The 23,896-nt window shown below is 43.8% G+C and overlaps 1 protein-coding gene across 1 annotated transcript in view; it reads left to right on the top strand.

The window, feature by feature from the left end:
* LOC107299122 (adhesion G-protein coupled receptor D1-like) overlaps positions 1-23,347 on the top strand; it is a gene marked incomplete at its 5' end in the record, with an annotated part of 42,494 nt that extends 19,147 nt beyond the window's left edge. The window contains 5 exons of the mRNA XM_015828490.1: positions 3,116-3,207; positions 14,487-14,613; positions 16,631-16,672; positions 20,486-20,578; positions 22,395-23,347. Of these exons, the coding sequence (XP_015683976.1) occupies positions 3,116-3,207; positions 14,487-14,613; positions 16,631-16,672; positions 20,486-20,578; positions 22,395-22,490 (450 nt within the window). The remainder of the gene's footprint in view (positions 1-3,115; positions 3,208-14,486; positions 14,614-16,630; positions 16,673-20,485; positions 20,579-22,394) is intronic.
* Positions 23,348-23,896: the final 549 nt, after the last annotated feature.

Genomic DNA, 23,896 nt, shown 5'->3' with positions numbered 1-23,896 from the left:
ACGGATGAAAACTAATCAAGGAGAGAAAAACCTAGAACTAAGGAGGAATTTCCTAACAGTGAGAACAATTAACCAGTGGAACAACCTGCCTCCAACACTGAAGGTTTTTAAGAAGAGATTGGACAACCACTTGTCTGAAATGGTATAGGGTTTCCTGCTTAAGTAGGCGGTTGGACTAGAAGACCTCCAAGGTCCCTTCCGACTCTTATTCTGCTATTCTTTTATTCGCTTTACAGCCCCCAAATTAGGGAGGGTTCCTTTTAAGATATTTGACACACCTGGAGTCCTGCTGTGGGCTAAGCTCCCTTTTATCTGACTTTTCCTTTGGTTGTCTGGCATTATCCTATCCCCCAAGGTCAGATACTGCAAATATCTGGAAAGAGAAAGCGAGAATAGAGCACTTCCTGATGTAACAAGCTGATAGTTGTTCAGAGATTTATTTATTAGCAGGAGTCAAATGGATGTTTTGCTCCATTCGGTTAGAACATTAATAAAGCTAGGCAGATCTAATGTATTTGCTCAAACTAAAGCTAAGATGCCCGTTGTTTGCCTATGTGCCTTAAAGTACTTGGTTATTTGCTGGTGCAACATTTTGATATTAAGAAGGAAATCTCAAAAATGTTTGTACGTTCTTGGTAGAGTTTTAGATGTTGCAGTGTGCGCGATCATACTTTGCGGCAATGAACTGTAGTTCGCTTTGCTCTTTTCCAGGAAGATTTGGTAAAATTGAAAGTGATTTCTTTGCAATAAGCAACGTCAGACCTTTGCAATTCCTGAATCTGGCTTGTCAAAATGTAGAGAGAGGAGAGGAAATATCTCCCAGGCTCTCAGGAATTTGTTATTAAAGAAGAAAAGTAGAGTTTAGCAAAAAAGGAAAGGAAAGAAAGAAGAAAGAGAGAGAGAGAGAGAGAGAGAGAGAGAGAGAGAGAGAGAGAAAGAAAGAAAGAAAGAAAGAAAGAAAGAAAGAAAGAAAGAAAGAAAGAAAGAAAGAAAGAAAGAAAGAAAGAAAGAATATCTCTCCTGACCTGGTCTATCTGAAAGAGCTGACAAACCATGACAGCCTTCAACTCAGTCCAAAAAAAAATCATACCTGAGAGTCCTTGAGACCTAGAAGGCGTCCAGCTGTGAAATCAAAGAAGAGGAAAAGAGAATGAATGGCGTAAGGGGAAGGGATGAATGTCAAGATTGCCCCTTTAACTGCCCATCTTCAAATCAGAAACTCAAGCAAAGTCCACACATGGTTTTCTACTTATCTTTGCCAAAACAGGTGGCTGTTACATTTTTACCTTGCACATTTGTTATAGGAGAGAAGCATTTATATAGCACAAATTAGCCAAGAATGAACTCTCCCTCCCTCCCTCTCGCTCCCTATCTCTCTCTCCCTCTCTCTCCCCTTCTTTCTCTCACCTCCTTCTCTCTCTCTCTCTCTCTCTCTCTCTCTCTCTCTCTCTCTCTCTCTCTGTGTGTGTCTCTTTCCCTATCTCTCTCTCCCTCTTTCTCTCACCCCCTTCTCTCTGTCTTTGTCTCTCTCTGTCTTTCTGTCTCTCTCTCTCTCTCCCTCCCTCCCTCTCTCTCCCCCCTCTCTCCCTCTTTCTCTCACCCCCTTCTCTCTGTCTCTCTCTCTCCCTCTCTCTCTCCCTCTCCCCCTCTCTCTCCCTCTTTCTCTCACCCCTTCTCTGTCTCTTCTTTCCCTCCCTCTCTCTCTCCCTCCCTTTCTCTCTCTCTCTCTCCCTCTCTCTCTCCCTCTTTCTGTCATCCCGTTCTGTCTGTCAGTCTCTCTCCCTCTCTCTCTCTCCTCTTTCAGTATAATCTGACTAGTTTGCAAGTTTTATAGACCACATATATCTCAAACTGGAGCCCAGTTGGCAGCTGTGGGCAATTGTGAAGTATTGGCTAAATAATGGGAAGGTGAGCAAGGAGTTTATATTTCCAACTAATTATGGAGATGGAAAATAGATGCCAGAATCCCTGTGAAAGGAAAGGCACCATCTATTATCTGACTTTCCTTGGATGGCTGCTTAATAAAGACATTTATTTGCAGAACGTTATTCAACCGGGGGGGGGGGGAAGGCTGTCATTATTTTCTCCCCCAGGAAGTTGATAGGCTTAGTTGCCTACTAAAGAGTTGGGATTTTAAACCTGAAAGCTGAACGTCTGAGTTTAAATGTTAGAATGCAGTCCAATGTCCGGGGCAGGGAACCAAGAACGACACAATAAACCTCTCAAAGTAGTTTCTTTATTGCTGTTCGCCTGCAGACAGGAATCTTGCCAGACTGAAGTACACGTTGCATAACTGTTAGATAAATACTATGAAGATTTAGGATGAATCTCTCTGGGGTCTCTTCCTACATGAATTATGCAACACAGCACCACATCCAATCCGTATTGTGTAGGACTATTGTTGGTTAGGTGCTGATCGTGTCCTATCGCCGTTTTGTTTACTTCAGCCTTATTTTTGTATGCACCCCAGTTTTGAACCGCCACAATAAGGATTTGATTTGACTTTGATTTGAGGACGATAGCTTCCTTCAAGGAGATGTTCCCTGACTTGGACTCCAGTCCCCATAATCCTCAACCAGCCTATCCACAGGCCTCCGGTTGATGAAGAGGATGGGTGGGGGTCCTCTTTTTCATCCTACAATTCCTTTCTCCAGGGTTTAGCTACCTTCCCTTCAATCCCGAGGGATAGCTCTGAGTTTGAACAATTTTTTTTTTTAATATAAAAGAGCACCTTTTAAGAGCATTCGGGGGAGGACGATTACTTTGTTATACTTCATAATAGCTGAGATATTAGTGCTTTGGGAGAATCATTATATGGAGCCTAAAATGTGATTTTTATGGGAAAGGACTATAAAAGGCTCTCAAGTCAGGGACATGTTTTGCATACAAAAGGCTCAAAGTCGGTCTTTAGCAAAGCATTCCTTAATACATATATATTTAAAGGGGGAAAAAGACAGAATCACACAGAAGTTAGCTTGAAATAATTCTGAGTTACATGGTGTGTTTGTTTGTGTGTGCAGGTGCGTGCACATGTATCCAGGCTTCCCCCTACCCCCTCCCACAACCTATTTATTTGCTTTCCTGATGCAGTTCTTTATTATTTTCCTTTTGATAGGTTAATATCTGCATCCTTATTGCTGTGACCAGAGTAATTTCAAGAATAAGTACCGAAAATTATAAGGTCCACGGAGAAGCTAATGGATTCAAGTAAGTTTGCTTTCTTCATTTTTTTTATTAAGCAGGAGTTTAAACTCCCAAGAACAGCTGAACCGCTACTGAATTCTGAGTCCAGATTCATAAAATCTGATTATTATTATTATTATTTAAAAAAAAAGGAATTGTGTTCCAAATCGAGACTGGATGAATTCTGTAGCACTATTTGATTCCCAAAGGAGAAGGTAACCTCCAATCTTGTGAAGATCCCAGATATTAAAAAAGGGAGGGACTCTTATCACACAATTAACTGATACAAGTTGGCTGTTGGGGCACTTTTTGAAAAATACACTTTAGGCAGAGAGTTAAAAATTGGGATCCCATCTAAGTGATAGTCCCCTGGGATTATTTTGTAAACAGTTTTCATCCCTATATTTCAATTTCACAAGCATTTCTTTTGCTGAGTGATAAGCATAAGGAAAATATTTCCTTCCTTCCTTTCTCCTTTCCTCCCTTCTTCTTTTCATTCCCTTCCTTCTTCCCTTCCTTCCTTCTTCCTTTCCTTCTTTCCTCCTTTTTCCCCTTCTTCCTTTTCTCCTTTCCTTTCCTTTCCTTCCTTCCTTCTTTCCTTCCTTCCTTCCTTCCTTCCTTCTTCCTTTTCTTCCTTCCTCCTTTTTTCCTTCTTCCTTTCCTCCTTTCCTTTCCTTCCTTCCTTCCTTCCTTTCTCTCTCTCTCTCCCTCCCTCCCTTCCTTCCTTTTCTCCTTTCCTCCCTTCTTCTTTTCATTCCCTTCCTTCCTTCTTTCCTTCCTTCCTTCTTCCTTTCCTTCTTTCCTCCTTTTTCCCTTCTTCCTTTCCTCCTTTCCTTTCCTTTCTTTCCTTCTTTCCTTCCTTCCTCCCTCCTTTTTTTCCTTCTTCCTTTCCTCTTTTCCTTTCATTTCCTTCCTTCCTTTCTCTCTCTCTCTCTCTTCCTTCCTTCCATTTCCTGCTCTTTCCTGCTCTTTCCTTCCAGCCTCCTCCTCCTCCTCCTCCTTCTCTTCCTTTCATCCTTCCTTTTCCTTCTCCTTCTCCTTCCCCTCCTCATCCCCTCCCCTCTCCCCTCCTCCTCCCAGTCTTTCTCCTCCTCTCCCTTCTCCCCCCCCCCCAATACTATTCAGCCTTTGGAACCTGTCAATCTTCCATCTGCCTGGCTTTGCTCATTTGGTATTTGCTATGGCAGAAATTTACAAAATTCATCAAGTGCCTTTATAGACCAGGAACCGCAACAATAACCTTCGCTCTTGATTAGAACAGCATGAGATATTTTTAGCCCTTTAGCACAGGCGAAGCAAGAAAATGAACTTGAAACTAAAAATAAGCAGCCCTGGGCATTTGGTATTTTCCCCTTCTTTCTCACAAGAGAGACAGTCCTACATAATTTCTTATCTGTATTGAAGAATGCTTGTTTGCTGCAGTGAACTCAAGGACAGGAATGGAGTACATAATGAATATTTATAAATGGATGCTCAATGGATGTTATCGGTTGGGCCAATCAGGCCCATAGAAGGCTTTTAAGTAACTGTACAGCTCCTTACAGTAAGCTCTTAATAACACAGCTTGCAATTCCAATTGGCAAGGACCAAACTGGTATGTGTGTACAAATTTGCCCATGTGTGTTGAAGGACCCTGGAGATGAAGTTTGTTGGCAGTAAGACTATTTGCTGGAGAGCAATTTTGCCTCGTTGCAGCTGGCAAGAACAAATTGGTGTAACTGTTGCCAATAATTTTCCCTGGCACGCCAGGGTGTTGAACCCGTGCTGATTTGATTAATGGCATATTGAAGGAGAACATCAATCTGGCCTTATCACTGCTTACCAAAGGGCAATCCGATCATCTGAGCCTACTAAGCAAATTCTGATTTCCTTAGGAAACTAAGCTTCAAAGACCTTACTCGTAATCTCCTAAGTGAGTAGCGGAGATTATTTTGTTTGCTTTTGTAGTGGGTCTTGCCTGGTGGATGACGGTTGCAGAACCACACCTGTTTTCTATTCAAGGATGATAGGTTGGGTCATTTATCACTTACATGGAGCACCACAATGCATTATCTCGGAAAGAGGGGTCCAGTTTATGTCAAAGTTCTCGAGAGCTTTTCTGGACCTCCTAGACCTAGGAACTGACCAAGGACTCAGTTCTAGTCCTCACCCACAGACAAATGGCAGGACAGAATGATTCAACTCAATACTGGAGTAGTAGCTACGTTGTTTTATTAATTATACACAAGATGACTGGACGGACCAAAGTAGCTTATAACAATGCTGTGCACACCAGCACAGGCTTCACGCCATTTTGGGGTGAAGGGCTTAGCTGGTGATATCATTGTTGCCATGGAGACCTCCAGTTGGAGGCTCCGTTCATGTCCCCGGCAGGAGCTGGAGTAAAGGACAGGAGCTCAACCTTGTCCCATGGCAATTCTTGGGTCTCGAACGTGGGCTTGCTGTTCTGTCCCCATCCGACCCACACACCCAAACAGCCAGCCGAGGGTTAAAGACTTCTCCAGACACCACTTTACAGATAAGAAACTTGGCAGCAGCTCCGTAGCTGCCTGCCAAGACCTTTTACTCCAAAAACACAGAAACAAAAAACAATACACACAGTTTAAAGCCACAGCAAACTACTTCGCCAGAGATTCAGCTTTTGTTCGTCACAGAGGTCCAAATGGCCACCACCTCCCTTTTATAGCCTGTGGGGTGTGGTCCAATGACTCAGCTTAATCTCTGGCACGTCTCCTTTTCTGCTGCGCACGCTTGTCGCTCCTACGCTGGCATGGATCCAGCCACAACTTCTCTTCCTCACTATCTGAAACACCTGGCTCCTGGCCAATCTCAGAAACACCTGGCTCCTGGCCAATCTCTTCTCCGTCGGGAGACACCTGAGGCCTTGCCAAAGAGGAGGGTCCTGGAGAGGGAGGCCTGGCCATCTCCTCTCCTTCATGTTCGGAGCCGTCTTCCTCCGATAAGAGGGGCTCACATGACGGAGCCACAACACTTGCTCACTTCCTACCCAGTGTTCCAACCACTTGATCCACTGTGCTCCTTAAGGATGGTAGTAAATCAGCAGGGTAGAGATTCCTGTCTCTGCAGCAGCCCAAAGTCTCAAAACGGCAAAAACGATGCATTTGCAATGCAAAACGTGTTAAGAGTCTTTCTGCCGAGAGTGCACAGATAGCTCTTCCTTTGAAACAAAACTGCTTTATAGTTCTATTACTTACACACTCTGGTTTTAGGTTTGGTATCCTCCATTTTTTTCCCACCATTACTTAAGTTGGAACCAAACGTCGTGCATATAGAGGTAATCCTTCACTTACAATAATTCATTTATAACAGAATAACAGAGTCGGAAGGGACCTTGGAGGTCTTCCAGTCCAACCCCCTGCTCAGACAGGAGACCCTATAACATTTCAGACAAATGGCTGTTCAGTCTCTTCTTAAAAACTTCCAGTGTTGGAGCATTCACCGCTTCTGGAGGCAGGTTGTTCCACTGGTTAATTGTTCTCCCCATCAGGATATTCCTCCCTAGTTCTAGGTTGCTTCTCTCCTTGATTAGTTTTCATCTGTTGCTTCTTCTCCTGCCTTCTGGTGCTTTGGAGAATAGCTTGATTCCCTCTTCTTTCTGGCAGCTCCTTAGATATTGGAAGACTGCTATCATGTCACCCCTAGTCCTTCCTTCCATTAAACTAGACATTCCCAGTTCCAGCAACCGTTCTTTATATGTTTTAGTCCTTTAATCATCTTTGTTGCTCTTCTCTGTACTCTTTCTAGAGTCTCAACATCTTTTTTACATCCTGGTGACCAAAACTGGATGCAGTACTCCAAGTGTGGCCTTACCAAGGCATTGTAAAGTGGTATTCATGCGATCTTGATTCTATCCCTCTGTTCATGCAGCCTAGCACTGTGTTGGCTTTTTTGGCAGCTGCAGCACACTGCTGGCTCATATTTAAGTGATTGTCCACTAGGACTCTGAGATACCTCTCGCAGTTACTACTATTGAGCAAGGAACCCCCTTTACTATACCTGTGCATTTGGTTTTCCTTGGCTAAATGTAGAGCCTTACTTTTTTCACCACTGAATTTCATTTAGTGCTGTTTGAAGTTACAGAAGCACTAGAAAAAGTGACTAAGAACCATTTTTTTTCAAACTTATAGCCATTTCAGCATCCCCGGGGTCACATGATCAAAATTCAGATGCTTGGCAACTGACACATATTTACGACAGTTGCAGCATCCCAGGGTCATGTGATTGCCCACTTGCGACCTTCCCAGCTGGGCTTCTGCCAAGTAAAATCAATGGGGGAAGTCAGACTCGCTTAATGACTGCCTGATTCACTCAACAATGGCAGAGATTCACTTAATAGCCCTGGTACAAGATGGTTGTAAAATTCAGATGCCGTGCTTAGCAATGGAAATTCCTTGTGCTCGTAAGTCTAGGACGACCTGTATGCATAGCCTCCCTGTCAGCATGAAAAGGGATAATTGGGGAAGGGCGTGAGGCTTTGGTGTGTCTGTCTCCCATCTTGAGCTGTGCCTGTTATTTGTCCTGCCTGGCAGAAGCTCATTAACAGCTTCTCGATAAACTGCCAAGGCCAAGTTTTATGGAATGATTTTGCTCATCATTGCCTCCGGTGTGGTCTGGTGGTCTGGAAAAATCTGTATCATTTCTCCAGTACATGCGGTCTCTGGAATATAAGCTGAGGAATCGACAATGAGATTTGTCATGAATAAGTGGAGAGAGAAAGAGAGAGAGAGGTGGAGAGAGAGAGAGAGGGAGAGGGAGGGAGGGAGAGAGAGAGGAAGAGAGAGAAGGAGGGAGGGAGAGAGAGACAGAGGAACAGAGAAAAGGGGGTGAGAGAAAGAGGGAGAGAGAGGCAGGGAGAGAGGGAGAGAGAGACAGAGGGAGAGAGAGAAGAGGGTGAGAGAAAGAGGGAGAGAGATATAGGGAGGGAGAGACAGAGGGAAAGAGAGAAAGGGAGGGAGAGAGAGGGGGGGAGAGAAAGAAGGGGGTGAGAGAAAGAGGGAGAGAGAGGGGGAGAGAGATGGAGGGAGATAGATATGGAGAGAGCCGGAGGGAGGGAGAGAGACAGAGGAAGAGAGAGAGAGAGAGATGTCGGGGGGGGGGAAATGTCTTCAGCTTTTAAAACAGATTGCCCATTTGGAATATACATGTAGTGCTTTTCTTTACCATGTGGCTCAATTATTGCATCACTAAAAAGATGATTCAATTCCCTGAGATGTCAAGAATGAAAACAGCATCCTTTTTGTTTTTTTTATTTTTGGATTTGGATGCATAGACCATTTTTTTCTAAAGCTCATGCAATCTTGAAAACAAGCCCAAGGATGAACTAGGTTGACTCTCGGGCTCCAAACCACGAATGGCACGTGTTGATTCTACCAAACTGTGTTTTTTTTAATTACTTCCCACTGGTACACAGAATCTTGCCAGACTGAGGACTCTCTGGGAACTGTTAGGGAGGGCTGTCTTCACCCTCTTTTTTTCACACAAAATATCTGGATTGAATTCTCTCTTATTCCTCCAGGGAATCCAGACTACATTCCATCACAGTGTGTTTACTCTCTCTCTCTCTCTCTCTCTCTCTCTCTCTCTCTCTCTCTCTCTCTCTCTCTCTCTCTCTCTCTCTCTCATACAATTTATTCCTTCCTAATACAATCTATTCCTGGACAGTCACTTGTATAGGTTCTCCTGCTTGACCAGGGGACTGGACTAGAAGACCTCCAAGGTCCCTTCAAGCTCTATTATTATCCTATCCTATCCTATCCTATCCTATCCTATCCTATCCTATCCTATCCTATCCTATTCCTATCTACAGTATCTATCTATCTATCTATCTATCTATCTATCTATCTATCTATCTATCTATCTATCTATCTATCTATCTATCTATCTATCTATCTATCCACCTACGTTATTTATATAACTGCCTATAAGGCACCAAATCAAATACGATAAGCAATGATTCTTCTGAGTTCGCATTCCTTCACTGAGACTCCTATTACCCCTCTGTGCATAATGTTGCATAAAATCCAGGCTACATGTTACTCTTACCTCTCAACACAGTTTCGATGTCTGATTCTGCAGGTGGAGTGTTATCAATTACAGGCCCAGACTGTCCTTGGGGTCTCTTTTGTTTTCTAACACCCAAGGTTGGAGTAGTACGAGAGCAAGCCCCCCCACCCCCACCCCCACACAAAAAAGAGGAGGGTGGCCGGCAAATCCCGAAGCAAGACATTAAGCAGGGAGATTAAACAGTGATCATTAGCAAGCCAGAATGCGAGTCAGCATTGATAATGTCTTAAAGCTAATTACATCTTTGGCTCATTGGACATGATAAAAGACAAACACTATTTGGGTCACAGTTTATTAGACTCGGGAGAGGAAAAAGCTCCTGCAAACTAACACGCAAGGTTTTTCCCAAGTATTTGGAAGAGAAACCATCAAAAAAATCTCAAGGCAATCAGCTAGGCTGGAAGTTGTTGACAAAGGCCACAGCCACAACTTCCATTGCTACCAAAAACAAAACAACAAAAACAAAAAAACCTGTCATGATGTTATACAGGTAGTCCTCGACTTACAAAAGTTCATTTAGTGACTGTTCGAAGTAAGAAAGGTAATGGAAAAAAGGGACTTATGACCGATTTTCGCTCTTAACGACCGTTGCAGCATTCCTCCGTGGTCACATGATCAAAATTCAGACCCTTGGCAACTGGTTCATATTTATGACGGTCGCAGTGTCCCCCCCCCTGTGATCCCCCTTTTGCGAACCTCTGGCAAGCAAAGTCAATGGGGAAGCCAGATTCACTTACTAACCTAAGAACTGCAGTGATTCACTTACCGACGGTGTCGAGAAAGGTCCTAAAATGGGGCAAAACTCTCTTGACAAACCTCTCGCATAGCGACAATAAATCCGGGGCTCAAAAGTCGAGGAATGTCTGTAAACGAAACCCTGGGAGCTGAGCTGAGCTTGCAGGAGGTTTTAATATTGTTTACACAATACCACTCTTCCCTACAACGCAATTGCTCTTGGATAAAAGCCACTATTTCAAAATTTTGCTTCCATTCCAGCACATCTTGTTCCAACGAGTGGGAGTAGTAAAATGTTATAATTGTGGGCGGTTGATTTTCTCTCTCCCTCTCTCTCTCTCTCTCTCTCTCTCTCTCTCTGTGTGTGTGTGTATGTGTGTGTGTGTGTGTTGTTGTTGTTGGTCGGCTTAATAGCAGAACATGTTTTTTCTTTCACCTCTTTTTTTTTTTTAAAGATGAATATTTTGAGCCAAAAAAAGCAGTTCTTTCTTTCTCTTGGAGGCTTAATTGTCAAAGGGGGAGCCCAGGGTTTGGTTTTTTTTAGTCCTAAATTCAGCGGAATAACGCCTTTGCAAAGAGTATACAATATGCTTTTAAGAACGCAGAAGTCTAGCTGAGCAGCTTTGCCCTGTTTGGAGAAAGATTGGCATGATCTGAGTTTGGAAGGTTTAAATTTTTAATGGCACTTGTTCATTAAATCGGACCGCGGATCGATAATAAATGATCTGGCCAATAAGAAAGAAGCTCGCTGCAACAGAACTGCACATCCAGCAAACTTTGCAGCAGAGGGGGGGGGAGTACACACACACACACACACACACACAGACACACACACACACAGCCCATATGGTCTCCCGGTCTTTGATATTCAGGATGTGTAAAAGCCCAGGGAGGAGGGCCCCGCAGGTAATAATTTTCAGGAGAGAGAATTGCTGCTTTGGAATTTTAATAGAGGCGAAAGATGTGATTAATTAAAATTTGTGCGCTTTCAAAATGTTCTCCCGGGCCCAGTGTGAGTGAACTTGCTTTAATGTCGGGTTTTTTTTTAAAAAAAAAAACCCAGGATGGAAATAATTCAATACCTAAACATGTACCAAATGAGGGGGGGGGGTAAGGTGGGGCTAAAAGGCAATTACAATGCAAAGGTGGGGCAGGTGTACAATCGCACATATCCTTCTTAGCCACATTTTCCCCGATCGTGGTGGGTAACCGATCAAAGACGTAGGTGAACCCCAGGGTCGGATCTGTCCACATTTCTTCCTTGAAGACGTTTTACTTCTCATCCAAGAAGCTTCTTCAGTTCTGACTGAACGGTGGAGGACGGAAGGATTTATATTCCTGGCAGTCGTCTGCTCATTCGTACTCTTTCTGAGAATCGTTGAGGCCACGTGGAGGTTTAGCTCTGCCTTCAGGGTCACCTCCATGTGATTTGAGCCAGGCTGCGTGCAAGGTTGCATCTACTGGGGTCAGTGGCCTACACAATTTCCTTCTCTTGTAATGCTTATAGCAAGGAGTGACCAGTATATTTTTTTTTCTGCAGTGGAAACGCATAAATCGAACCCTGCCAGGCAATCCACGAGCTTGCAGCAGAACGATAAGTTCCAGTTTCATAATCGTTTGTCAGTCAGTTAAAGAGGGTGCTTTTCATGGAGCTGATGAATAATTGCACCCCGTGCATAAAAAAACGGGGATGGGTGATTTAAAGCCATTTAATGTTCCTGTCCCCATTGTAAAATGACTCCATTAGAGAAGTGGTACTGATTACTTCCCTGCTTTGAGCTGAATATATCAACATGCCTTTCTTGGTTGTCAAACTGTTGATCAAAAACCATTTTCACTGATCCTTCAAAAATCCAATGAGTCTGGCATCCAGGGCAAAAGAACATAGGATGATCTAAGAAGCTATCTAAAGTCTTCTAGTTCTCCAGGATAAGAGCAAAAGATGTTCTAGAAAGTTATCTAAAGTTTTCTAGTTCTCCAGGATAAGGTCAGAGACTGATCTAAAAAATTACGTAAGGACTTCTAGTTCTCCAGGATAAGAGCAAATGATGATCTAGAAGAGGGGTAGTCAACCTTGGCTCTTTTATGACTCGTGGACTTCAAGTCCTGGAATTCCTGAGCCAGCTGTGCGAGTCTTAAAAGAGCCGAGGTTGACTATCCCTGATCTAGAATGTTATTTGAAGTCTTCTAGCTCTCCAGGATAAGAGAAGAGGGTGATCTAGATAGTTAGCTAAAGTCTTCTAGTTCTCTGGGATAAGTGCAAAGGGTGATTTAGAAAGTTGTTTGAAGTCTTCTAGTTCTCCAGGATAGGAGCATAGGGTGATCTAGAAAGCTATCAAAAGTCTTCTAGTTCTCTGGGATAAGAGCAAAGAATGTTCTAGAAAGTTATCTAGTCTTCCAGTTCTCCAGGATAAGAGCAGAGACTGATCTAAGAAGTTATGTAAAGACTTCTTGTTCTGGGTGAGGTGTAACTTTCAAGGATGTGGGCTAGTTGACCTCTCAATTGACAATTCTTAAAATTTTCAGATCTCAGTTAAAATGCACAGAAGACACCTCTAGCTTTTTAAAAGCGAGAGTGGTCCATGTGTGGGGATCCAGATGCAAAGGCTCCAGAAGTCATCTTTTATTATCAATGGCCATAGTTGTGAAGGTCAATAGGACAGCATTTGGAACTCTTTGCCTCATGATAAATTTATTTATTTTGGGGTCTTTGAGCTAGTCTTGACTTCTGGCAACTGACTGGACAAGTCCCAGCAATTTTCTTGGCAGGATTTTCGAAGTGGTTGACTTGATTTTTTTCTTGCTTGGATTGACTGGCCTAAGGTCATGCAGCTGGCTTTGTTCCTAAAGCAGGACTAGAACTCACAGTCTCCCACTTTCTAGCCTGCTGCTTCAACCTCTACACCAAACTGGCTCTGTCTCATGGTAAAACATACACTCCCAGTCCCTGAGGGAGCTTACAAACCATTCAGCACTCAACTAGCATGGTCAATGCTCATTCTGGCCGTGAACACCGGGGGGCTGTTATATTCCTCAGACATCTGAAACATATTCTTGAAAAATATTCAAGAGCAGATATTGCTCTTGGCTTAGATGAACTCTCTGTGGACAGCATGGTGGTGGATGAGAAGGTCATCTAGGACACCTTCTTCGCAATCTCCTCAAGAGACCCAGTGGGATGTCTTGAGGAGGAGCATCAGCATGATTGGATTAGGTACAGATGAGGAAACAGATTTCATCTGTTAGAGAAACAGCTGTGAATCTTGGCACATCACGTCAGCTTGTTTTCCTATTAGAAGCCCAAGGAGAATCTCCCTTGGGTTGAGGTTGACTTTGAAGGAGCCCAGAAACATCTTGTTTACTTGGCTGTGGCATGACCGTGGCTCCCTGTCGCATTCTTAAAGGACACGTTTTTCAACCTTTTGGTCCAACGTTCATAGGGTTCCCGTGGTCCTGCATCCAAATGCAGAATGTCAGGGCTGGGAGGGACCTTGGAGGTCTTCTAGTCCAACTCCCTTGCTCAAGCAGGAAACCCTGTAGACTTTTCAGGATCAACCAAGGCCCTTCCCAGCTCTCCTTGTCAGACCTGCCCCAGTGTGACCTCCTAGGAAAGTAAAACTCTCGACTCCAGTTGGTTGGAGTGAAAAAGGCACTTTTACTAAGAGAGGCTGATTGCAGTAGAGTCAGGCAGAATCTGAAGTTCCTGCGCATCAGTACAAAGCTAACCCTTTGGTCCCCCCTCCAGACCTCCCCCTATAGTCCGTCCCTGTGTGCCCAATCTGGCACCGTTGAGATATTTTGGGTAGCGCTGAGGTGTTTGGGCTGGTGAAATTCCGTTCTCAGGGGACGCGGCCTTGAAGACACTGGCAAGGACCAGATCCCAAAATTCTCCATTCTTCCTCAACCATCAATTCCCTCTCCCAATTTCCCACCACAAAAATATATGGCTTTCTTGCCCCTTTGTTCTTCTCTCCCTTCCCCGGTTCATGGCAGAATGCCAGCGAGGTGCCAAACTGAAGGTGGTGGATCCTTGGTGTAGAAGGAAGAGACTTCATGATGAACCGCATTCATAATCACTATTTGTTTGAAGCCTTTTTCTTCTCAGAGAGATCAATTGCGCAACCTTCACCGAAACGTCCAGAACTGTAGCAAGGCTTGTTCGATTGGGACTGCCATTCAAAGGACCTGGATTTAATTTATATGCCGGCTAAGGCCAAAGGAACCTCGGTATAAATAATGTTATGTTTTTGTTCCCTTCTGATTTTACACAGAATGTTATTAGCAATCTCCTTCTGGAACCAGTTTTCTCTTATGTACCGTATAAATCAATCAAATCATTCATCCTCCAGCTACGGTGCCTTATTATCCTCATTGCAACCCATAACATGTAGAGAGTGCTGTTAGGTTTTCTTTTGCTTAAAACAAAAACCCTGAACATTACAGATGAACACAAGGGGTCAAAACCTGTTCTTTGTATCCTACAGATTGACAGCCAAGGCGGTTGCCGTTCTCCTACCCATCTTGGGAAGTTCATGGATCTTCGGAGTCCTGGCAGTGAATGACCGAGCTTTGGTGTTCCAGTACTTGTTTGCAATATTTAACTCATTGCAGGTATGTCCAGTTGGGTGTACACACCTTTCAAGATGCCATCATGGGTTTTGTTGTATCTAACGCAGTAAGATAACTTAATCGTTAAGCTTATTAACAGAGGGATGGAATCAAGATCACGTGAAGTGTTAATACCACTTTACAATGCCTTGGTAAGGCCACACTTGGAATTCGGCATCCAGTTTTGGTCACCACGATGTAAAAAAGATGTTGAGACTCTAGAAAGAGTGCAGGGAAGAGCAACAAAGATGATTAGGGGACTGGAGGCTAAAACATATAAGGAACGGTTGCCGGAATTGGGAATGTCTAGTTTAACGAAGAGAAGGACGAGGGGGGACATGATAGCAGCGTTCCAATATCTCAGGGGCTGCCCCAAAGAAGAGGGAGTCAAGCTATTCTCCAAAGCCCCTGAAGGCAGGACAGAAGCAATGGATGGAAACCCATCAAGGAGAGAAGCAACCTGGAACTAAGGAGAAACTTCCTGACAGCGAGAACAATTAACCAGTGGAACAACCTGCCTCCAGAAGAGGTGAATGCTCCAACACTGGAAATTTTTAAGAAGAGACTGGACAGCCATTTGTCTGAAATGGTATAGGGTTTCCTGCCTGAGCAGGGGGTTGGACTAGATGACCTCCAAGATCCCTTCCAACTTTATTATTATTATTATTATTATTATTATTATTATTATTATTATTATTATTATTATTATTCCACATGTGTATTATATTTGAATGCAACCAGTGGCATTGCTGGGGGACAAAATGGCTTACATGTTTTATCTAGTCAGGTGGAGCAATTGCCAAATCTTTAGCAGTGGCCTACAACCAATGTCCAGGGTGTGATGGCTCAGCGGTTAAAGATGCTGAGCTTGTCAGTTGATAGCCCGAATTTGAGTCCTGAGCTCCACACAATGGGATGAGTTCCCGTTCCTTGCTGCAGCTCCTTCCCATCTAACAGTTTGAAAACATGCAAATGTGAGCAGATAAATAAGTACTTCGGCAGGAAGGTAACAGTGCTCCATGTGCCCTTGGCAGATAGCCATGCTAGCCACATGACCACAGAGAATGTCTTCAGACAACGCTGGCTCACTCAGCCAAGAAACGCTCATGAGCACAGTGCCCTCACGTTGAACGTGACTGAACTTTACCTTTTACAACAAAAGTGCAAGATTCTCACGGTTTTCTTTAACGAGGTTTGTTAAAAGCGAAAAAGGGATCCCGTTGCAAAAATATTCCCATTGGGATATCTGTGGGGGTCCTTGATGCTCTCTGAGCTTGGTTGTTTTCTTGCAGATGTTTCATTGGCCAACTAGGAAACACCATCATGACTCTGGTCCAACCCCCTGCTCATGCAGGAAACCCTATACCATTTCAGACAAATGGTTGTCCAATCTCTTCTTAAAAGCCTCCAGTATTAGAGCATTCACATCTTCTGGTGGCAAGTCGTTCCACTGGTTAATTGTTCTCACTGTCAGGAAGTTTCTCCTTCGTTCTAGGTTGCTTCTCACCTTGATTAGTTTCCATCCGTTGCTTCTTGTCCGACACTGGCAATTAAGCCACCTGCCTTCTCCTAGCTACAGCAACTCATCAGCAACTCATCAACATATGATTTTGTTGTTGTTGTTGTTGTTGTACACTATTCATAGTCAACAGTTGTGAGCAAGGCCACTGACCTCATCAATCTTTCAATGTATATATACGTATTTCCTTCCTTAACTGTCGTAGTTCGAAATGTCCTTTCTGACTTTCTTTCTTTCTTTCTTTCTTTCTTTCTTTCTTTCTTTCTTTCTTTCTTTCTTTCTTTCTTTCTTTCTTTCTTTCTTTTTCTTTCTTTCTTTCTTTCTTTTTCTTTCTTTCTTTCTTTCTCTTTCTTTCTTTCTTTCTTTCTTTCTTTCTCTTTCTTTCTTTCTCTTTCTTTCTTTCTTTCTTTCTTTCTCTTTCTTTCTTTGTTTCTTTCTTTCTCTTTCTTTCTTTCTTTCTTTCTTTTTTAAAAAAATAATAATTTGATTTTATCATTTCAGGGTTTTTTCATCTTTCTGTTCCATTGCCTCCTGAACTCAGAGGTATGTTTCCATCTCCACCCCGTTCCAGGCAATAAAATCCAATGGATGCTGGAATAAGATTATCCTTATGCATCCCTTTCGTGGAAAAAAAAATACACATTGATTTAAAGTTTATGCCGTAACACAGCCATTACGTTAGAAGAACGGGGCCATTTAATTACAAGGCTCTAGGGAAAATATCTTTTCTTTTGTTACAGGACATGTATAGTTTATAGAATGGTATATTTAGCTGTCATCCCCACAATTTATGGCATTTTCAGAAAAGTAGTCTGTCAAGGACTCCAAGCGTTAAAACAAACAGCCACTGCTCATATACCAGGATTTTTTCGCCCCCCTGACTTTATTTTATCTGGTTAAATCAAAGCTCATGGTGTAGCTTAGTTCAGTTTGAAATATTACCACCCAATTATCCTCTGAAAATGCCAGAAGGGACTTCATTAATTATGTCAGGGGGTAACCATGTCAACTGTACTGAATTGGTGAACGGAATTTAATTTGGATTGCATTTATGAGCAAATTCAATCAAACGGAGTTTTTGCCCTACCCTTAAGCGCTTCTTTCTCCTGGCTGAGTCTACTTTTGAGAACACAATCATAGCCACAGCTAGGGCAAAGACAACTTCATGTTTCCAAGGTTGTGTAAACCCGGGATTGGCCACTCCATGGCCTGCAGGGTTTCACAGCCAAAACTTATCAGGGTTTTAAAGAAAATAGGAGGGAATCTGAATGCTGCAGATGAATATGTCACAAAGCCACTAGGATGTTTTCCGTTAGATGCAAAAATTGGAAGAACTTATAACTACGTCCTAAAGTTGCTCTTTCAAAAGGTAACTGGACTTTGCGTTTCCCTGAAGACGTTGCGCTTCTCATCCAAGAAGCTTCTTCAGTTCTCATCCAAGAAGCTTCTTCTTCAGAACTGAAGAAGCTTCTTGGATGAGAAGCGTCTTCAAGGAAAAACAAGGTCTAGTTGCCTTTTGAAAAAGCACCTTTGGGACCGCCATGATCTGGGATGACTGAGAATCTCCATATCTATGTTTTGGCAATTCCAGAAGTATGTCTATGGGGGTTCTCAGTCATCCAAGTTATGGTGGTCCCAAAGAGGCTTTTTCAGGAGGCCACTGGACTTTCTTGTTGTCCTTTGAAGTTTCACTTCTCATCCAAGAAGCTTCTTCAGCTCTGACTGGATGGTGAGGAATTCTTCAGTCAGAGCTGAAGAAGCTTCTTGGATGAGAAGCGAAACATCTCCAAAGGAAAACAAGAAAGTTCAGTTGCTTCCTGAAGAAGCACCTTTGGGACAATTCCAAAGGTAGCCAATGTGCAACCCAGATCCCCTGCCATTCTTGAGAGTTGAAGCCAAAACATCTGGAAAACCTCAGGTTGCTATCTCCCCAAGTTAATTACATTCCAGGGAAGTAACCAGGGGGCTTTCCTAAACTGGGAATTTATCCAGCCCTATGATTCTATTGTCCAGCTCAGGGGTCTTCAAACTTGACCCTTTTATGACTTGTGGACTTCAACTCCCAGAATTCCTCAGCCAGCGTGCCTTTTATGACTTGTGGACTTCAACTCCAAGAATTCCTCAGCCAGCGTGCCTTTTATGACTTGTGGACTTCAACTCCCAGAATTCCTCAGCCAGCGTGCCTTTTATGACTTGTGGACTTCAACTCCAAGAATTCCTCAGCCAGCGTGCCTTTTATGACTTGTGGACTTCAACTCCCAGAATTCCTCAGCCAGTGTGCCTGGCTGAGGAATTCTGGGAGTTGAAGTCCACAAGTCATAAAAGGGCCAAGTTTGAAGACCCCTGGTCTAGCTTTATGCCTTCACCACCACACCAAGCTGGCTTTGTAAACAGGTTTTAGCCCAACCTTATTCTTCTTGCCAACATGAACCGCCTCACCTGTGCCGAAGAAAGACGGTGAGAGAGAAATGTGCCTGGCTGAGGAATTCTGGGAGTTGAAGTCCACAAGTCATAAAAGAGCCAAGTTTGAAGACCTCTGGTCTAGCTTGATGCCTTCACCACCACACCAAACTGGCTTTATAAACAGGTTTTAGCCCAACCTTATTCTTCTTGCCAACATGAACCAATGCCGAAGAAAGACGGTGAGAGAGAAATGTCCTTCTCTGATTGTTCCCCTCCCTGGATGCAGCCCATCCTTCTTCTCCATCCCTTTGCCCACTTAGATCTCATTTCTCCTCCACTGCTGGTGAGCATCCCCGAAGAGAGACCGAAAGAATAGAAACAATTTCAGGTATTCATTAAAAGGTCATTTAGGTCCCGATTGGACAATAGGGGAAAATTATACACTGCTATTCTAAGAAGGCTGCTTCTGGCTGATATGGCAATTAAGACACGTAGGCGGATCTATTCAGCGTGTTCCTTTTTGATCCCTAACCCAGGAATTTCTAACCCACCAGCTGTCTCTCTCTGAGACCAACACAATTTCAGCCAAGCGTTGTTACAGAGCTACCGTGTATCTCGACATAATTGCTCTTCTGAACTGTCAATGGCAATATTTGCAATGCAAACTTCCCCATCTGGGCTCAGCTGGGGGTATCACAGCTGGAGCTACATTCAGCTGGAGGTGTGCTGTCTAAGGACCAATTCACTGGAATTAATTTGATTTGAAGGGTTGAGGCAGGGGTAGGCAACCTTGGCTCTTTTATGACTCATGGACTTCAACGCCCAGAATTCCTGAGCCAGCATGGTTCTGCTTGGAAACCTCTCCCTTTCCCCTCAGCATGGCTGGCTCAGGAATTCTGGGAGTTGAAGTCCAGAAGTCATAAAGGGAGCCATAGTTCCCCCATGCTGGCTCAGGAATTCTGGGAGTTGAAGTCCACGAGTCATAAAAGAGCCAAGGTTGCCTACTCCTGGGTTGAGGGATAGGTAGGTTGGATGAATGGTGCCGTTTCAGATATCCGTGACACGTGAGTTCTGCAGAAGCACTTAGAGCAGACATGTCAAACACAAGGCCTGGGGGCCAGATACGGCCCGCGAAGTGGTTTCATGTGGCCCGCGAAGCCATCCTGGAAACAGTGAGGGAACGGCCTCCGCTGCCTTGCCCCTGGCCCAGGCCAGCCAGGAGCCAATGTACAATTTTGTGGTGGCCATCTATGCTAAAACGCATTCAGTCTTAGCTCCACAAGGCCGTCTGGAAACAGCGAGGAACCAGCCACTGCCGCATCGGCCCCGCCCCCTGGGTGCATGGTGGGGAGGTGTCACCCTTTGTGAGGAATGAAGAAATGGACCATGCCTTGGCGCTTGCCCCGGTCCCACCCCCCTTCTGCCAGAGACCCTCGGATCTGTCCCACTCCTGCCCAGGCCCCCACAGGCACCCTTGACGCAAACGATGTAGAGCTGGCCACGCCCACCCAGTAGGCCACACCCACTCCATCCACGCCACCCAGTAGGTCGCACACACCCTGACCACACATACACACACCCCCCCGAGGGCAACCACAATGCTGATGTGGCCCTCAATGAAATTGAGTTTGACAACCCTGACTTAGAGCCTAATGGTGAAATTCCATTTTTTTTCCTGGGGTTTGGAAACAGGACAAAGGTGGAGAAGAATGATCAGGATGGGAAGCTTCCTGGGAGAATGCTTTGTTTCATTGCCTTAGTCACGACAGCTAATCCTTGACTTATTGTGACCATTTGGTTAGGCACCACTCAAAGTTACAAAGGTGCTGAAAAAGAAAAAAAGGAAGGGAAAACCAATCAACCTGATGGAAAAGCCAGGGAATTGAGACTTCCAAAGTAGCCTCAGGAGCTCATATCTCCCTAACCTGGGACATCTTTCTCTTCCCTGTCAAGGTCAGAGCCGCCTTTAAGCACAAGACGAAGGTGTGGTCACTGACCAGCAGTTCCATCCGCAACGTCAATGTGAAACCTTTCAATTCTGATATTGTAAGTATTGCTAGAACCCCCTCCGTCTGGTCTCTTCCTCCAAAAATGAAATATGAAAAGGTCCTTTTTCCCACCCTCAGCCTCCCCCAGCGTGTTCTGTTCCGTACCTACCTGCTGGTTTCAAATCATTACTGTTGATGATTCAGAATAACAGAGCTGGAAGGGACCCTGGGAGGTCTTTTAGTCCAGCCCCTGGTCAAGCAGGAGGCCCTATATACTGTTCCAACACTTAAATCCAGTTGGGAACCAATCCAGGTTTATTCCAATGACACTGGAGGTTTTTAAGAAGAGATTGGACAACCATTGGTCTGAAATGGTGTAGGGTTTCCTGCCTGAGCAGGGGGGTGGACTAGATGACCTCCAAGGTGCCTTCCAACTATTCTATTCTATTTTATTCTATTCTATTCTATTCTATTCTATTCTATTCCATTCCATTCAATTCCATTCCATTCCATTCCATTCCATTCCATTCTATTCTATTCTATTCTATTCTATTCTATTCTATTCTATTCTATTCTATTCTATTCTATTCTATTCCTGTTCTATTCATTCTATTCTATTCTATTCTATTCTACTCTACTCTACTCTACTCTACTCTACTCTACTCTACTCTACTCCACTCCACTCCACTCCACTCCACTCCACTCCACTCCATTCTATTCTATTCTATTCTATTCTGATTTCCACTCCCATGTTGACTTTGGCAGAGTCTCCCCTGGGGGAAGGTTGTTTCCATTGTAATTATTGGGAATGTCCATGCAACATGGCAACTTAAGTCAAGTAAAGACTGTTTAGATTGGGTAGGTTGAACCTTGATTATTATTATGTTTCTTTAAGCTCAGTGCTTTGGGCTAATCCATCCTATTTTAGAAGTTTATGAGTCAACATAATGGGCCAGCCCTTTAAATGGGTGAATTCAGTAGTTAAATAAATGTTGCATGAACATGGTCCTCTCGATCTGGTGGACCTGAAAAGGACTCATGGAGAAATGGACCATCGGGTGCTGCTACTCTAAATGGGCTGCATCAGAGATGAGGAGCTCATAGGTAGCATTGCTGAAAGAACAGTTCTTGAGGACCAGCCTAAAAAGAAGGCAGCCACTTTCTTATTATCTATGTTTGGGAGGTCTATCATATGATGCAAAAAGGTTCCAGTATTTCAAGGGCTGCCACAAGGAGGAGGGGGTCAACTTATTCTCCAAAGAACCAGAAGGCAAGACAAGAAACAATGGGTGGGAACTGAACAAGGAGAGAAGCAACCTGGAATTAAGGAGAAACTTCCCTAACAGTGAGGACAATTAGCCAGTGGAACAGCTTGCCACCAGAAGTTGTGGGTGCTTCATCACTGGAGGTTTTTAAGAAGAGACTAGACAGCCACTTGTCTGAAATGATATTATAGGGTCTCCTCTTTGAGCAGAGGGCTGGACTAGAAGAACTTCAAGGCCCCTTCCAGCTCTATTGATTGATAGATGAGTTTCATCTTGAATTCAAGAGTGTGTAGGTACAGAATATTAGCAATTTCTCAATGCTCCATCAATGAGGTGTCCGTGGTGCACTCTTGGTTGTTGGGTTTTGTTTTGTTTTTGCAGCCATTTCATTACCCAAACTAGATAACATCATCAGAGCTAGATAACAAACTAGGTAACATCATCAGTGCTCAGTAACAAACTAGGTAACATCACTAACATTGATGATGTTACCTAGTTTGGGTAATGAAACATCTGCAAGAAACAACCAAACTCAGAGAGCACCATGAGCTACAGATATTCTCCTTTATTGCTCCATCAATTATCCAAACTCTTTCTTTCTCAATCCAGATAACTGTGACCAGGCCTGCCACAACGCCAACCAAACTCAACACTAATGACAAAAGCAGTGATTCTGGCAACAAGATGGATCTTTCCGCTGTCTGACATTGACCCTTGTTGACTCTTCCTTCCAAATACCCAAACAAACCATGTCCTCGGGATCTTTGATTCATTGCCTGACTACCTATTACTCTCTGAGAATTCACTCCTCTTTACTTCCTTCCTGCTAAATTGAGGAGGGGCAGAGTTGCCCATTGGACTGAATCCATACTTCCAGCTTTTTCTCCTCTGGGCTGGGAGGACTAGCTACGGAATAGGCAAGGGACATTTTACACTGGATGGTCCTCTAAGCACTGGCAGAGATGAAGCTGAGGAATATTTGTGGGAAACAGAATTCCAGGAGGATCTCTGGATCCGCAAAGCTACATTTTCTCATGACCCTAACATTGAAGAACTCTTGACCGGCTCTACGGACACCTACACGTTAAGATAGTTGAAGGATACAAAGGAGAAGCTACACTAGGAAATGTCCAACTTCAAACACTGCCTTTGCAAACACTGCAGAAGCAAAGGTGATGGAATCCAGCTCTATTTTTTCTGATCTTGGCCTGGAGGCCAGCAGAAATAGCAGATGTTCTATTTGAGCCTCAAGTACTGTATATTTGCTTGGTGGCTCTCCGGATTTTCCTAACGCTGGTTGTGATGGACACCCAGAGCTTCATTTCATTGCAAGAAGCTTTTAACTCACCTGGGGGGAAAACATTTATATAGAACCCTCCTATTTTCCCAGATGAGATTCAGTGTCTCAGCCTGAATCCTGTTTGTAGACCGAGCGGATTTCTCCTTTGTTGAAAAAATCACACTTGCTTCGCTGTCCATCTTGCCAGACAGAACAAAACTTGAATGCCAAACAGCCACGTTCTTTCTTCCCCCCCACAAAGCAAAACGAAATAAAAAAGAAACAAGCAACCCACTTCCTCAGAAACGAACAAGACAGAAAAATGACTCTGAGGTGTCAGCCAGGCTGCAGCTGGAATTGTGTGATTATCCACGGATGTCATTTAAAAAAAAAATTTTTTTTATTCCTTTCTCCCGATAAGCAGACGAATGGTTTTTTGGTTTTTTTTTCCCCCCCAGCCGTGCAGCAATGCTGTAGCTTCTGCAAAGAAAATCAACATTTGATTAATTCAACCAAGGTCTCATCACCTCCCTTTAATGGATTTCGCTAGTAGAGTTCCTTTGCTGATCAAGTTCCAGGAACTTCCTAAATATAGTGTATCTCGGCAGTCTTAAGCACTAGAAGCTTGCTTTTTTAAAAAAAGGTGGAAGCAAACAGGACAAAAAGAGAGAGAGAGAGAGAGAAAGGTCATTGCTGCATGGAAGATCACAGGCTTTTCATGCTAATTCAAAGCCAAGCATGTCCAGACGAAGCTAGAAAGATCTTGTCTGGTGGCCTCAAGATACATTATCAAGTCATTGTAGAAAATAACCCAACTTGGTTGTCTATCTAA

Source organism: Protobothrops mucrosquamatus, unplaced genomic scaffold (assembly GCF_001527695.2).
Source record: "Protobothrops mucrosquamatus isolate PMUCROS unplaced genomic scaffold, P.Mucros_1.0 scaffold4565, whole genome shotgun sequence".
In the NCBI taxonomy this organism is placed as follows: Eukaryota; Metazoa; Chordata; class Lepidosauria; order Squamata; family Viperidae; genus Protobothrops; species Protobothrops mucrosquamatus.
This window is presented reverse-complemented; position numbering and strand designations above follow the sequence as displayed.